Source organism: Pisolithus orientalis, assembly GCF_024613125.1.
Source record: "Pisolithus orientalis strain OTSU chromosome Unknown F5J12scaffold_260, whole genome shotgun sequence".
Lineage (NCBI taxonomy): Eukaryota > Fungi > Basidiomycota > Agaricomycetes > Boletales > Pisolithaceae > Pisolithus > Pisolithus orientalis.
The window spans coordinates 11,873-26,429 of record NW_026261041.1 but is presented as its reverse complement, the minus strand read 5'-3'; the positions used below and the strand labels follow the sequence as shown (position 1 = coordinate 26,429).

Sequence of the window (14,557 nt, the reverse complement as noted above, 5' to 3'; positions counted from 1 at the left end):
ACAGTCCCCTTCCTTTCAGTGAATATCCTTTGCCAACTCAAGGAAGCCATCACTAAAAGTGGAAAGACTAATGTCTCATTGATCCAGAATTGCACCTCTCTCACCTGTGAATTCATCAATCACCCTACTACTATACACCATACATTTGTGGATGATATCAAATGCCTGTTCTATGTTTTCATCTGGATCCTCATCCTTTATGATGGGCCACTTGGCCATGAGTGTCAAGATATCAGCCATGAAAAGACACTTCTTGGCTTGTGGAGTGAAAAGGTGGCTGAAGATTTTAAAATTGCCAGATGCACCAAGTTCACATTCCTTAATGACCCATCTGAATCAAGGCTGGATTCCGAGGTCTCGCAATACTTTCAAGATCCAATCCCTCTGGCTAATGAGTGGTGTGTATTGCTTGGGCGGTCCCTGCTGCAGTGCAGTTCTCTGATGTTATCTCCCTTTTTTGATCATTTCTTGGCCAGCATGCCATATGAGAAACCACCAGAGATGATGAATGCATTCCAGCAGATCATCGCCCAGCACAAAGTGCTTAATTCAAGCATGCGTCTGAGTCAGGAGAACAATATGGATGTTATGTCTTTGGCAATTATGTCTTCTAAATGCCTTTGTGAAGAGGTAAGGAGCATGATAACCCTCCTATACCCAATAAATGCTTCAAAGGTGTGTAGTCTTAGCATGAATTTTATGTTTAGTTCACATTCTGTACATTGTGAGTCAAAGTGTGGTTCAGTGGTGAAAACCAACCAAAACCAACACAAAAGACAAAAAGAGCAAGTGGTGGTGTGCCTATGCAGTACCTAGATGGTAGAACCTGTTCTTTGGGAGGGTTTTTGCAAGCTACAACACTCAAAGATGAGTGCTGAGGGTTGGGGGTGCTCCTGATGAAGAAGGAGCAGGAATGTGAGAGAATGCAATAGGGTAGACTGCTGTCAGCCTACAGAAGGATGGATGACAACTTAATTCAATGTCCTAAGCTGCACTGAGCTCAGGGAGTGCTTGGAGCAAAGTATATTGATGATAGACAAGGATAAGTGAAGTAGATGATAGTTAGACCCTTAATAAAGTCTCAACTATTGAAGCTGCTGAATGAATTACTGAGTGATGATAAAATGTGAGCAAGAGGGGCTCTCTGATGTCTTCCTTTTTTTTTGCTATCTAAGTACAGTGATTTATATACAGTACAGGGGTGTTTCCCTTGGAAAACAAGGTGCAAACACTTGGTAAGTGATTGGTAACTGATGAGTAAGGAATGTAAGCGATGGGTAATTGTCTTGGAAAGCATTGGTAAGCATTGGTAAGCATAAGCAAGCCAAAAGGCAAAGAATCAGTAAGCAAAGTCAAAAGATTGGTAAGTATTGGTAATAGGTGAGTCAAAGACAGTCAGAAATGTCAAAGTATGAGTCAAGTAATGTCAGGAACTGGGAAAACACACTGGAATTGCATTAGGGGGAGGCTGTGCATGTCACATCTCAAAGAGATCACTTCTAGGCCAAGGTGGGATGACAGAGAGGCAGCACTGATCTGATGCCAATATAGTACATCCAAAAGTGGACAGGGTGAGTCAGATGTCAACAGGGGTCAAGCTTTGGGGGTCTGTGGGGTGACAGGAGCATAGGGGATCACAACTTTCCCCCCCAAACCATCCTCTCAGTGAAGCAAACAAAAACCCCATGAACGAGGCTCTGTTGGAAGAGAGGATGAAGGGAGAGTGTCTTCTGCTGTATCTTGCAACAAGGAGGCAAGATGTGCATCATACTTGTCATGGATGCAATCAGGGAGAGTGGAGAACAGTAGATTATACTGTAGCTGTTGCAATCTTGGAAGAATGATGGATGAGACTGGTATGAAGACATTGCAGGGAGCAGGGAGGAAGGATCCATATGCTTCTTGGACCAGAGAGACTGAAATGACCACATAAGACCTTTCCAAGTGAATGACAGACCTGAGGTGACCAAAGAACGTCCTCCTAGAGGTCATACTGACAAAAAGAACATGCTGTCCAAGCTGGATGGGCTGAGAGGGCACAGACAAGGGTGGGATGTACCAGGATGCTTCAGGACAGAAGCTGGTAGGAACTCCTGGTAGATATATGTAGCCATGGTCCCTAGCAAAGGGGACAAGTGAAATGATTGATGTAGAGGCAGCCATATCAGAAGAATTTAGCAAAATGAGCATCTTTTGGAGGGAGTGCTGTAGAAACATGTGGAGTGTGCAAATCCTTTCCAATTTTGGAAGGTAAGATCACATGGCTGAGCACTACAAGTGAGTGTGGGAATGGTCTTGGTATCTGCAGAAATGGTGGAGATATGTCAAAAACTGGAATGCTGTACATGGGCACTTAAGAATTTTAGCCAGCACTTAACCTGCTCCCTTTCTTTTTCTCTGGCACTGATGACCTGTTCTTGTGCGAGGGATGACTGCCAACATTCCTGGCTGTCCTTCTTCACATGAGGGCTATGGTCTTCATCTCCATTCATCAGCTGTATCCATGTCCACCTCACCAAACGCCTTTGGTGTGTGACACCAATGCACATGTTCTCCTCAAGTTTGTTGAAGATAATAAGTTGGTTTGCATTGCCAGGAGCAGCAAGGTAGTCAAGTATCTTGAAGTGATCCTGCTGAGGCATATCAAGGGCATTAATAATAAGCATTGCCACTCCATACTTTGTTCAGCAGCTGTCTTTACTGGCACAGAGGGCATGGGGCTCATAGCAAGGCCACTGAGACTTTGCACCATTTGTTGCAATGCATCTTGGCCTTCCATCTGCATCTTTGCCTGTTCACTGAGCAGGTGAGACTTGGACACTGACCCAGCATCAGAGCCTGCACTGTCCACCATCTTGTGTTTTCCACAACTGACACTGGTCAGTGCCAAGGAGCTACTGGAGACTGTGGAAGGTGCAAGGAATGTGGAGGGGAGCAAGGGGGTGGGGGAACTTGATGCTGGTGTGTTGGGAGTTTGAGGAATCACAAAGGGAGAAAGTGAAGTTGATGCCACCTGATTGGAAGTCAACTGGGTGCTGGGGGTGGGTGTATCTGTTTTTTTCTTGGATTTTCCCCTTGGAGGATGGATGACATATTTGCCCTTCTCTGTTCCAGGTGAGAGCTGGTCCATGAGATGGAGGTGAGGCCACCCAGTGTTCTTGAACTTCTCTACTTTGTGATTAGCCTACAATTATGGTAAGCATGTGTGATTGCAGTAGATAAGAGCAATCAATACCTGCACCCATGCAAGCCACCAAGAATCATTGTCATCTGTAATTCCACAACCATGCTCATCTGACCAGTCCAACCTGATGCACTCCTGAGATCATTCACAAGAGCATATGTCCTTTTGAGCTACAAAGACATCAGACAGCAAGATAATAATAAGACACTACTCACATCCCCATGGTACTTGCTTTTGCATGCTGATGTATGCTTTGGCACACCTCTGTACACTGGAAACTTGGCTCTCAAATGAGCTGCTGCTGCCTCAAAAACTGTGTCCTTGAACCCTCCATTGCTGGCATGAGGCAAAGACTTGAGTAAGAATTCAAGGAGAGCAATCTCCTCCTCCATGTTCCAGAGACAGCTTTGTGTGCAGGTAGGTCTTTTACCAGCATTCTGCAGAATGGTAGGATCCACTGGGCCACTCGAGTGAAGAGATTGCCTAGATCCATTGCTGGATGAATCAGACATGTCAGGTGGCTCACTGCATAGGACTCCCAGGGGAGTGATGAACAGGACAAGGTTACATAATCATGTTCCCACAACCTATGTCACATGACACCATGAGAGAAATTTTCCATATCTTTTTTTTTCTCAAAATTTTTCAACTGGCATTCCAAACAGGGCCTAAAATAACAGTTCAAACTCTGCAGTGTTTATATTGGCAAGTTCAATCTCTGTGGCAACTGCCTCAGCAGTGGCAAGAGCATCATAGACTTCCTGAACCATTTCTGGTTTGGGAGTGGGCATCCACATGGTAGAAGGCAGAGCAATGGGTTCCTCTTGTTCCATATAAGGCAGAACTGGATCAAGATCCACATCATCATCTTGATCAGGAATAGCATGAGGCAAATAATGTGGTGGTTGTTCTGGCAGATTTAAAAATATCACTGGCACCTCATGCCTAGGGAGCTCTGGAATGCCATCAGGAAGTTCCACAATTTGCTTGGGAATTTCCAGAGGAAGAAGTTGGCAGAGATTTTGAACATGTTGATACATGCCAATTAGGTCTAGAACCTTGGCAAGACATTGTTTTTCTTCTTGGAGTTGTCAGATTTGATAGGGAAGCCAATTTTGATATACCTGGTACCATGTCAGAACACCCAAAGCCATTGCCCAATAAAGAGCAGAGGCAATGAAGGCAGAGTGGAAATTGGTAATGATACTGAACCACATGAAATAAACTGCTTGATAAAACCTGCATAGAAGTGAAATGACAAAAGTTGCCATCACCCAACCAAGTGCTTCTAGGCCATCCAAAGGCATTGTTTATAGTCATCACCAGTGAAACAAATGTCCTTTAGACAATGAGATATCTGAATAGAAGTCAGGGCTCATAACCTATTGCACAGAGGACTAATCATGGAGATAGGCAAGACAGAACACTTGCCTTTATAGCAGAAGGGTGATTGGCTTGAAGAAGGTTCAGTAGTGAGTAGAGCTGATGACATCAATGAGAAGTCAATTTCAGTCTGAGGGTATAGCTCCCCAGGTCTCAAGTATATATACATGAAAGTCAGTGCATGGACCAAGTAGCACTGAGTATCATAAAACTACCATAAGGAGTTTTCTCCTGCTATACTAAGTAAAGAATGGTCATGGAATGTTATAGAATATCAATAGAGTCATTATGACATGCTGGTATAAGTGGTACAAGCAGATTAATCACATGAAAGTGATGATAACTGGATGTATGTAAGTTCATAAACTTCCTTAAACTTCCTACACCATGAAGTACAGTTGGGGACAAGCAAACACATCAAAAAACTTGTCTGATTTTTCCTGGATTACACATGCAACAGAGATGTACCTAAATCACTTAAATTGCTTATTTAGGCTTAGTTCATCATTTTTTCACAAGCCAATTCTCTTGAAAATGTGCCCTTGATGTCAACTAGTGTCCAAAAATTGGTGTGCCAAAAAGAAAATAGCTAAAAATACCAAACAATATGCATTTAACTCCTTTTACTGAACTGAACACATTCCTGGAATGGAGAGTTGTCATGGGTCATGGTGCCACTTCAAAAAAAAAAGCAAACATTGGGCATATTTGCTTGTTCTTGCCAAAATTCCACTGCAGACTGAATCCAATTGAGTTTTGAATATTCTTACTAATTATTACTGGCAGTCAACAAAACCAAACATTGCTACAGTGAAAGAAGCTACAATGGACATCCTCAGTTCATGTCTTGTTAAAGTCATCTGGCACTTTATCATCCATTAGGGTCACTCAAAGTTGAAACACATGAGCAAACTCAAGTGAGGTTGAGTTGCAAGTTCAGTGAGTTTGTGGGTTAAGTATTTAAGTTCCAACTATATATTAAACCTCTGCAGACAAGAGTGTGTGGTGCAGAAATGGTAGAGAGGTAGACAATGCTATTTAAAACTCTGCTGAAAATGCTTATCAATAGAGATATCTAGCATATCTTGTTTTCTCAAAGTCAATGGAGTGGGAATGACAACATGTTATATGCCTAGCTACTACATGACCATGTAGTGTGCATATATAGGGGGAGGGGGGGATATGTTGTACAGTGTATATGGGGGGGGGATATGTTGCACAGCATGTATATAAGCAGGGGGGAAGGGGGATACATACTAGATGATGATAAGAATGTGGTCATAAACTGTTGTTGAGTTTGTGAACATCTTCATTAGTTGACAAAGGGCCTTGGTCCCCACCACCAGCTACACGCTTCTGCAGGGCTAGGTTCTGCCCCTGAAGCTCTTCCAACTTCACTGTGAGTTTCATCTTCTCTAGCTCCTGAGCCACCATAGCTTCCTCATTGGCATACTGCTCATGCTGCATTGCAAGCTGGTGCTGACATTCAGCCAGGGAGCTGTTGGCCTTCTCATTCTCCTTCCAGTAGCCATACTGGAGATGGTGACATTTTGCCTCTGACCTTTCTTGTTGTGCCTGTTGGAACTGCTGTACAAAACTCATCAAGGCAGATGCAAGATTCAAGGAGAGTCAGTCAGCAGGCATTTCACAAGCACACTTCCAGGATGACTTTGATGACAGCTTTGAATCACTGTCATCCAAGAGCAGAGTGGTAGTGGGAGGGGAAGAAGATGAGAAACAGAGCATAGAAAACATGTTGGAGGATGTGATGTCAGAATCAGAAGAGTCATCTGTATTTGGGGTGGATGCTGACCTGGGTTTAAGAAGGGCTTGGTCCTGTTCAAGGAATGGATGTGTGGGCTGGAGTTTCAGATGGGGGGATATGAATGGGAAGGGGGGATCATCATTCAAGCTGATAGGATTGCCCTTGTTAAAAACAGGGGGGTGGGGGGACAGGATGGCAGGTGACCCAGGCATGGAGGACAGTGATGGGACAAGTGACAAGCACTCAGATGCAACAGGAGGAAGGGGTGATGGTGCAGGCTTTTGAGAAAAAATGGGAGGGGGGATGGGGAGGCTAATGTCAACTCAGAAAAAAATAGTGCAGGTGAGGGGGCAGCAGATAGTGATGATGATCTGAAGGGAGGGAGCAGTGGGGCTGCAGATGACAATGACCCCCACTCAGAACAGAATGGGGGGGGTTGGATCATAAGCAATGGCATCTCAACATCCACACTCATCAAATCTTCTGCAAAAAAAAAGTCAGTAGTACCACTACCCTCTCCTATTTCACCTTCTTTGAGCTCAGGTGAATTTGGCACACCCACCAAGGAAAAACTGGGATCCCCACCTAATGGGTCTGGCTACAGCTTGAACAGCTTGACCACATGCCTCATGAATCCCTGCCCACTATCAGCTGCACTCCAGGTGCTATTGTAGGCAGGGTTTGTGTGCCACCATCCATGCAATTCCCCCCACCATGGAAATTCCTTCTCGATCATTGCTGATAATGATTAGTAAAGTGACAGATGTGAAAAAAAAGTCTACATACCAATGATGTTTTTCATGCTGCTGCTGTCTACCAGATCCTCATAGGTACATCCAGCACCTGTCTGCCCAAGTAGCACATTCTGTTTTCAATACTTGGTTTTTAAACTGTAAAATTTTTAAGTGGTAGTTTTTTGATTCCAAAAAAAAGCACTTACACTTCAAGTTGACTGCAGATAGGAGCAGTGAAGACAGATGGGTTGTCTTGAGCAAGGGCCTGAAATTCAGGTGTCTCATCACTGACTGAGAAGATCACCTTTGTGATCTCAACATATATGGCACCCTTCCCATGTCACAATTGGTGCTTGCTCCTACCTTCCTCCCAAGCATCTTGTGTAGAGTCTGAGAAGAGCTTCTTTCATTCTGATTCATGGGTCCTGCACCACTCAATAAGACGATCGGTCCACACAGTATAGGATTTCTCCCAGAGAACTTGAGGGACTGCTACTTTTGTTGCCAATTTGAAGGGTTGCACTGCTGGGGGGGACCAGAGGAATCAGACTCCATGGATGACAGGCTGTTGATGATGATCAAGGAGAGTGAAGCAGAGAGTGGTTGGAGTTTGAATTCTGCCATCCTCAGCTGAAAACTCACATCAAACACCTGACAAACTCCCGACTCCACAGCCAAACCTCTGGCAACTTTGAGTTGCACTATTCACACCAAATTTTGAGTGCTTGAAGACTGGGACTTACAGGACAAGCTGCAGAGTGGGCAGTACAAAAGCAAAAACTATCACAATGAGTGATGATGGCCATTAAGGCAGTCCTTAATCTGTAGTGTATATACCCAAATTTGGCAATCTGGCCCCTAGGCATATAGATATTTTCACTCAAAAATCTGAAAAATTTGGCAGCCAAAAAATATCATGGGAGAAACTCAGCAAGTATCTTTTTGGATGTATTTTCACTCGCTGGTTCCAAATCTGCCATTAGTTTGGTGTAAAATTTTCTCCTCGTGCCATTACTAAATTGGTGGGCTTTGCTTGTCCCCGACTGTACCCACAAACCAATTTCCTTATGTAAGCGCATCAGGGGTGGTTTATACCCGACAGCCGACATCACCCAATTTACAGCAGGCAGGGTGCTCCCAGGGCTACCATGCTTGGGCGCTTGAACACCGAACGAGATCATGCCAATCACATCCTCACTGCCAAAACACTAAGTATTCGTTGGGGCCAGCATTTCCTACAAGTCTTATTGTAAGTGTTCATGTGTCTGGCGAGCTTGCTTTGGAACCTGATCCTCGTGCAGGCGTACTACATACATAGTCGCTCATAATAAAGTTCACTTGCGTTTCGTTATCAGATAGGCGCCGTATACTTATACAGGGGATGAGTGACATTGTAACAAGCCATCGTTCCCGTGTGTGAGAGCAAGATGTCTCTGGTAGAAAAAGCGGCCTCTCTTAACGGTGTATTCGACAGTATACCCATTGTGTGCGTCGTTGCCTTCTACCACGCCTCGCAATCAGCCTAACTTGTTAGGCAGAAATATAGGTCATGCATCAACGCCTGAGGAACGGGCTGCGTCTGCTCTGCAGATAAGGGATGCCTGCATGAATGTCGGATTCTTCTACGGTGGGGACAGACTCTCCTGACTTGATACCGGTCATTTACAAACGGTCTATTTGCAGTTAGAAATCATGGTATACCAGAAGAGATAATCGACAGGGTCCTTTCGGCCTTGAAAGCTTACTTTTCTCTCCCAATCGAGACGAAGATGAAGGTAGGCGCACTGTCTTCGCCTCACCTCAATCTTCGCCTTATGCCCAAAAGCTCTACCACAGAGAAGGCGCAAATTACAGAGGATATGCGCCTGTGTTAGACTCCAACATCGACTCAGAGAACAAAGGCGATCTGTTCGAAGGTTTCGTAATCGGTTGGGAAGAACAGGTATTCGAGGAAGATGATGACAAGGAAGCGGATGCCAATACCACGACTATTCCGAACATATGGCCCTCGGAACCCGCCAGGTTCCGTGAAGCGTTTGTTAATTACTAGTACGTTGCATGATGGCATACCGGCGGTGGCAGCGCAATTCATCCCGTTTTGTGGTAAAGCCACGCAGCTGTAGGTGTTAGAAACGTCCTATTCCGCCTCTTTGCCCTTGCATTGGATCTCCCTGAAACATACTTTGATGACAAGGTATAACCCTTGCCATAATCTCATTGTCTTTACCGACTATTTCTAGAACGAGAATCCCCCAACGATGCGGGGCCACCATTATCCCCCTCAAACTGGTTGCGAAGACGATTACGCCTTTGGTATTAATGCCCATTCAGAGTAATCATCTCCCTTGCACCCTTGGATATACCCTGACAAACCTCCTCATAGCTTCGAGGTTGGGATTCTCATCGACGCGATTAGCTTTGTGAATGCCGGACTGAAATAGCATGCAGTGTTTTACCATCTTATGGCAGGAGCCTGGAATTCAAGCTCTTCAGGTGCTAAACTCGGACAAGCAGTGGATAAATGCACCGCCGATCCCCGGAACGCTGGTTATCAAGTACGCATCAGATCGAAGACGTATCTCAATCACTTGACTGATTGCTCCTAGCATCGGTGACCTGCTTGCACGATGGACGAGTGAGCTTCCATTCCAAGCATACGTACTGAATACATTTTAAAACGCCCCCCTGAAAGACGACGTGTTCAGGTCGACCGTACATAGAGTGATCAACAAGTCTGGGGTCCGTAGATATTCCGTTGCCATGTTCGTTGGTATCGATCCCCGTGTCCGGGTCGAGGTATGTTGGCCTGTATTCTTGCTATGGTATATAGATTAACTGCCTCTTTCAGCCCATACCAAGTTGTATATCCTCCGAGAAACCACCCAAGTACGGGCCTATTTTTGCAGGGGAGCACGTTCGGAAGCGCCTGAACGAAACGTATCACCGAAATGCCACCTTGGGGTGACTAGACATCTAAGTGGTTTTAGACACAGTTAGCCGAACCACATGCTCTCAGTCTTGTCGAGCAGGTTCCTGGATGATAGGTACCGAGATGCTTTGTAAGGTGCCTCCACAAACTTGACCGAAGTTTAAATTAGAAGTTGCATCAGTAAAGGTTGCCCATTCACGTGCATGAACCTTTTTCCAACGCCCGAGGATATTGGTTGGCGTTGAGATGATGTCAGGCATTCGTTGGGTCCAACACCCTTGACACGGGTTTCAAACTTATCACCCTCTTCCGACGTTTTCTAAGTGGTCCGTAATCAATGACAAATCGACCTTCTTTCGAGGTTGGAACGCTCATTTCGTCGTCGTGGAGGACCTTTGCGCCGCTGAAGTTGGTTAAGCCTAAGTTCTATAAGGTTCCAGGTCGTCAACTCAGGCGTTTCTTATCAGATAAATGTTTGCGTACTTATACCGAGGGTGGGTCGTAAGGCTATCCCCGTGAGTGAGTCCTAAGATGTCTCTGGCAGAAACTGTGGCCTCGGTAAGTGGCGCCTTCGACAGCAAACCCATTATGTGCGAAGCTCTCTACATCCCTCAGTACTAACTAAACTCACTCATCGGTCAGCGATATAGGGCATGCGTCGACACCTGGGGAACGGGTTGTGTTGGCTCGGCAGATTAGGGATGCTTGCATAAATGTTGGGTTCTTCTATAGTAGGCCTCTTGTCTTAACATCTATGATCTTCCAACGAGCTATTTGTAGTTAGCAACCATGATATTCCCCAGGAGATCATCGACGAGGTCCTTTCGGCCATGAAAGTTTACTTTTCTCTCCCACTCGAGACGAAGATGAAGGTAAGCCTACCGTCTCCACATCATCTGATCTTTGCCTCATCCGGAGAAGCTCTATCACAAAGCAGTTGGGAATTTCGAACCTTTGTTGGGCTCTAACGCCGACCCAGCCAACAGAGGTGATCCTGCACGAAGGCTTCGCAATCGGCTGGGAAGAATTGGTGCCGAAAGAGAAGGACGAAAAGCGAGTGAATTATGGTGCCATGGCTGGTGCAAATGTCTGGCCTCTGGGAAGCCTGCCTCAATTACTAGTGCGGTCCATTCTGACATACCGTTCGAGTGCCCCTCATTCCTTCCCGTGATTTAGCCATGCAGCTGTAGGTGTCGGAAGGGTCCTGTTCCGCTTATTGGCCATTGCATTGCATCTCCCTGAAACATACTTTGATGACAAGGTACAGGGGTTCCTACGCATCCGGTTATCTTCGCTTAATGACGGTTCCAGACCAGAAATTCTGCCGCAATCATGCGGACCGTTCATTATCAACCTCAAACGAATCCCGAAGATGAAGGTATCGTTGGAGTCAGTGCCCACTCAGAGTAAAAATCCTACGTATACCCTTGAATATGCCCTAACAAACCTCGTCACAGCTTCGAGGTCGGAGTTTTCATCGAAGCATTTAGAATCCCGACTAAAATGTCATTCAGTGTTTCACCATCTTATGGCAAGAATCCGATATTCAGGCTCTTCAACTACTGAACTCCGAGAAGCAATGGGTAATGGCACCACCGATCCCCAGAACGCTTGTTATCAAGTGCGTTGAGGATTGAATGACATCTGAATGATCTGACTGATTGCAACTAGTATCGGTGACCAGCTTGCACGATGGACGAGTGAGTGTCAATCCGGGGATACACTCTGATTCCTGTCTCATGCGCTCCCCTGGAAGACGACGTGTGTAGGTCGATCGTGCATAGAGCGATCAACAGGGAGTGGCGTTCGCCGATATTCCATTCCTTTGTTCTTCGGCACGGATTACCACGTCCAGATCAAGGTAAGTTAGCCTTGATTGTCGCTACGGCACCCAGATCAATGACCCCGCCCAGCCCATGCCGAGTTGTGTATCCCCTGAGAGGCCGCCCAAGTACGAACCCGTCGCTGCAGGGGACTACGTCCACCAGCGCCTTCAGGAGGAACCTGTCATGGTCGATAGGTCAAATTGAAATTGTATGTATGTTTTTTAATACACATAGTCGACGGCGGTGATAGAACGCATGGAGCAAAATTGGAGAAGTAAAGCGAGGCTGATGTTGCGATATGAGAGTACAGCCTGCAGGACATCAAGACCCTATAAAATTGGAGAGTTTGAATTAGTAGCAACGTTGCAAGAGGTGTTGGGAAGGGCGACGAATCTGGCAGAAGGGTGGCGAATCTAAGGAGAGCGTCCGCCGGTTCTAGCAGAGTTGAAGCGTCCGAGCGAGAGGCAGATGCTAGGATGATGAGGAGCCACAATGCCATAGGGCCACGAAGGGCAGAATCTTGACAAGTGGATAGGTCATTATATAGTCCGCTAGCTCGTTCGACTTCCGGGCGAATTGATATATGGATTGGCAGTAATTGTTCAGGTTGGGTCGAGGAGATGACATCAGGAGCGAGGCGGAGCCCGATAACCTTCATGTCAGCGGTATGGTCATCCCATATGACTACTGGGCATCCCTAAACCACCTCCATTGTTCATTGATGGCAGCAACCATTCGTTCACGGAGTTCAAACGTCCATCCTCCTTTCCAACGGCTCTGCAATCTTGTCTAGGGATCAGTCACTATCCTTGACTTGTGCACCCAGTCGGTGGGTGACAGCTGTCCCAGCTCAACCGCCCTCCCCCCCCCCGACATATCACGTGACATGCCGGCGTTTGCCCAAATTAGGAATGCTGGAATTGCAAGTGTGGACGAGGCAGTAAAAAAACTAGTAATACCGGTGATGCACTCCATTATGACGCTGCATCTGTAACATTCAACAAACAAAAATAAAACAGCTGAATGCGCGACTTTTGCAGCACTGCTCCTGCGCAACTTTTTATACTACCCCTGCATAATTTTTAACACAGCCACCTTGTACCACTTTGCACTAGCTAGGAGGGCAGATAAAATAGATAAACATAGGCAGGATGTGAACACAGTTCGTTGGCACCCTCCCCAGTCATCCTGCCCAATCCACGAGGCCGTGATGCCCCACAGGGCCCACTCGAACACTCGACCCCCTCCCCTGCCCCTCCCACCTGGTGGCAGGATTGCTCCTTCGGGAAATTCCCACGGCATCGCCACCTGCAAATTCATGTGACTGCACTCCGTGCCACAAGTCATCACTGGCCTAGTGAATTTGGGCCCATTTCTTGGTAAAATACCCATAATTACATGGGTTATGTACAGTAGCATCGAAACGAGTCCCAAGGAACGGGCAAGGAGTGTGTGTAGCCCTGACTCACTCGCTCCCCCATGCATGTGCCCTGCTTAGTCAGTAGCTGTGGGCACAGCCACCTGCAAATTCTCTGCACATTACTGCAAAAGTCACACAATCAGCTGTTTTATTTTTGTTTGTTTAATGTTACAGATGCAGCATCATACTCCATATGTGTGCCATAAATATAATAGATGTAAGGTGTGTCATGTCTCTCGCTTTTTTGCAGGATGGTAGTATTACAGATATATCTATCTGAAACAATCTCAGTTGTGCACAAGTAGCAACAACATCTAATAGATTTACCTATATGAAATAATCTCAGTTGCACACAAGTAGCAACAACATCTGAGGTGACAAAGGTACAGTATGAAGCTATATATCTCTAAGTGTAACAATGCTGAAATGCTTGGGTGTTGAACCTGGAGTTTTACATGACAAGGGTGGTCTTGTTGTGAGATGTGCTACATTCTTTGTAAGTAATGAGAAATGTGTACATAAGTGCAAGACACAATGAATTCAATAAGCACAAGGGCATGAAAGTTAATTGCACAGTTAACAGTAATGTAAAGTGTGAAAGCCTTAAAATGGAAAGTAATTCTCATGTCTTGGAGTGGATGCATTCAGAAAGGACTATGTACAACTTGCCAAATCTAACATAGTACTCAACAATAGCTTCCTGTTGATCATAGGATCTTCCTCATGTGTTAAGCAGTTCCAGAGTTATTTGCATTTTTATGGGAAGGTCCACCCCTGAGGTCTCATCATTGTATCTCACATGTTGCTGTGCTGTTTCTCTTGCTTCTTGGGTTGTTCATTTCCCTTGCTTGTCCCTCCCCAGGGATGCCTCATTCATCCAATTGCATGTGGTTGTTACAGCATCAGAGAAGTGGGGAATGACAGAATCGCAGTCATGACCAGTCAGTGATGGGTTTAAACAGGTTTAAACCATTTTTTCACTTCCTGATGAGAGATATGTCTGTTTTTGTGTTTTGAGTGCTGTGTGATGCTTTTGTGCATACCTTGTGACTGGGTGGTCAAGCCACTGCAGTTTCCTTTTCTCTGCATCATCTAGATGTTCCCAACCATCTCCTAGTGTCTTGTGTTGATCTCCCCAACCATTGTCATTCAGGCAACTCTCCTCTCCCCATCTTTGAGGGCTTGAGATCATATCTCACATGTTTCTCTGCTGGTCCTTTTGCTTTTTGGGCAGTTCGTCCTCCTCACTTAACCCTTCCTGGGGATGCCTTGGTCATCCAGTTTTGTGCAGCAATTATCGAGATATGCCTGCTTTC

The 14,557-nt window shown here is 45.7% G+C and overlaps 4 protein-coding genes across 4 annotated transcripts; 1 reads left to right on the top strand and 3 right to left on the bottom strand.

Annotated features, from left to right (window-relative positions):
• Nucleotides 1-3,852: 3,852 nt before the first annotated feature.
• F5J12DRAFT_900667 (uncharacterized protein) lies at nucleotides 3,853-4,491 on the bottom strand (the record flags this gene model as incomplete). The annotated part of the gene is made up of 2 exons (XM_051748197.1): nucleotides 3,853-4,242; nucleotides 4,309-4,491. The coding sequence occupies 2 exons, from the start codon at nucleotides 4,489-4,491 to the stop codon at nucleotides 3,853-3,855; spliced, it is 573 nt and encodes a 190-aa protein (XP_051594026.1).
• Nucleotides 4,492-5,845: 1,354 nt separating this feature from the next.
• On the bottom strand, nucleotides 5,846-6,544 carry F5J12DRAFT_900666 (uncharacterized protein; the record flags this gene model as incomplete). The annotated part of the gene is made up of 2 exons (XM_051748196.1): nucleotides 5,846-6,164; nucleotides 6,237-6,544. The coding sequence occupies 2 exons, from the start codon at nucleotides 6,542-6,544 to the stop codon at nucleotides 5,846-5,848; spliced, it is 627 nt and encodes a 208-aa protein (XP_051594025.1).
• Nucleotides 6,545-6,930: 386 nt separating this feature from the next.
• F5J12DRAFT_731217 (uncharacterized protein) lies at nucleotides 6,931-7,188 on the bottom strand (the record flags this gene model as incomplete). The annotated part of the gene is made up of 2 exons (XM_051741960.1): nucleotides 6,931-7,070; nucleotides 7,119-7,188. Coding segments are annotated over 2 exons (210 nt in total), but the record flags the coding sequence as incomplete, so codon positions are not given.
• Nucleotides 7,189-8,108: 920 nt separating this feature from the next.
• F5J12DRAFT_878989 (uncharacterized protein) lies at nucleotides 8,109-10,176 on the top strand. Its single transcript, XM_051747137.1, has 12 exons — nucleotides 8,109-8,315; nucleotides 8,368-8,552; nucleotides 8,605-8,693; nucleotides 8,750-8,841; nucleotides 8,892-9,115; nucleotides 9,176-9,260; nucleotides 9,307-9,398; nucleotides 9,450-9,456; nucleotides 9,515-9,621; nucleotides 9,673-9,701; nucleotides 9,759-9,862; nucleotides 9,915-10,176. The coding sequence occupies exons 2-12, from the start codon at nucleotides 8,494-8,496 to the stop codon at nucleotides 10,029-10,031; spliced, it is 1,005 nt and encodes a 334-aa protein (XP_051594023.1). The 5' UTR covers nucleotides 8,109-8,315; nucleotides 8,368-8,493; the 3' UTR covers nucleotides 10,032-10,176.
• The last annotated feature ends 4,381 nt before the right edge of the window (nucleotides 10,177-14,557 follow it).

Coding starts and splice junctions, on each gene's coding strand:
- F5J12DRAFT_878989 (XM_051747137.1), top strand. CDS start 8,494: ATGTCTCTGGTAGAAAAAGCGGCCTCTCTTAACGGTGTATTCGACAGT. Junction 8,553..8,604: donor TTCGACAGTATACCCATTGT/GTGCGTCGTTGC, acceptor CTTGTTAGGCAG/AAATATAGGTCATGCATCAA. Junction 8,694..8,749: donor GAATGTCGGATTCTTCTACG/GTGGGGACAGAC, acceptor GTCTATTTGCAG/TTAGAAATCATGGTATACCA.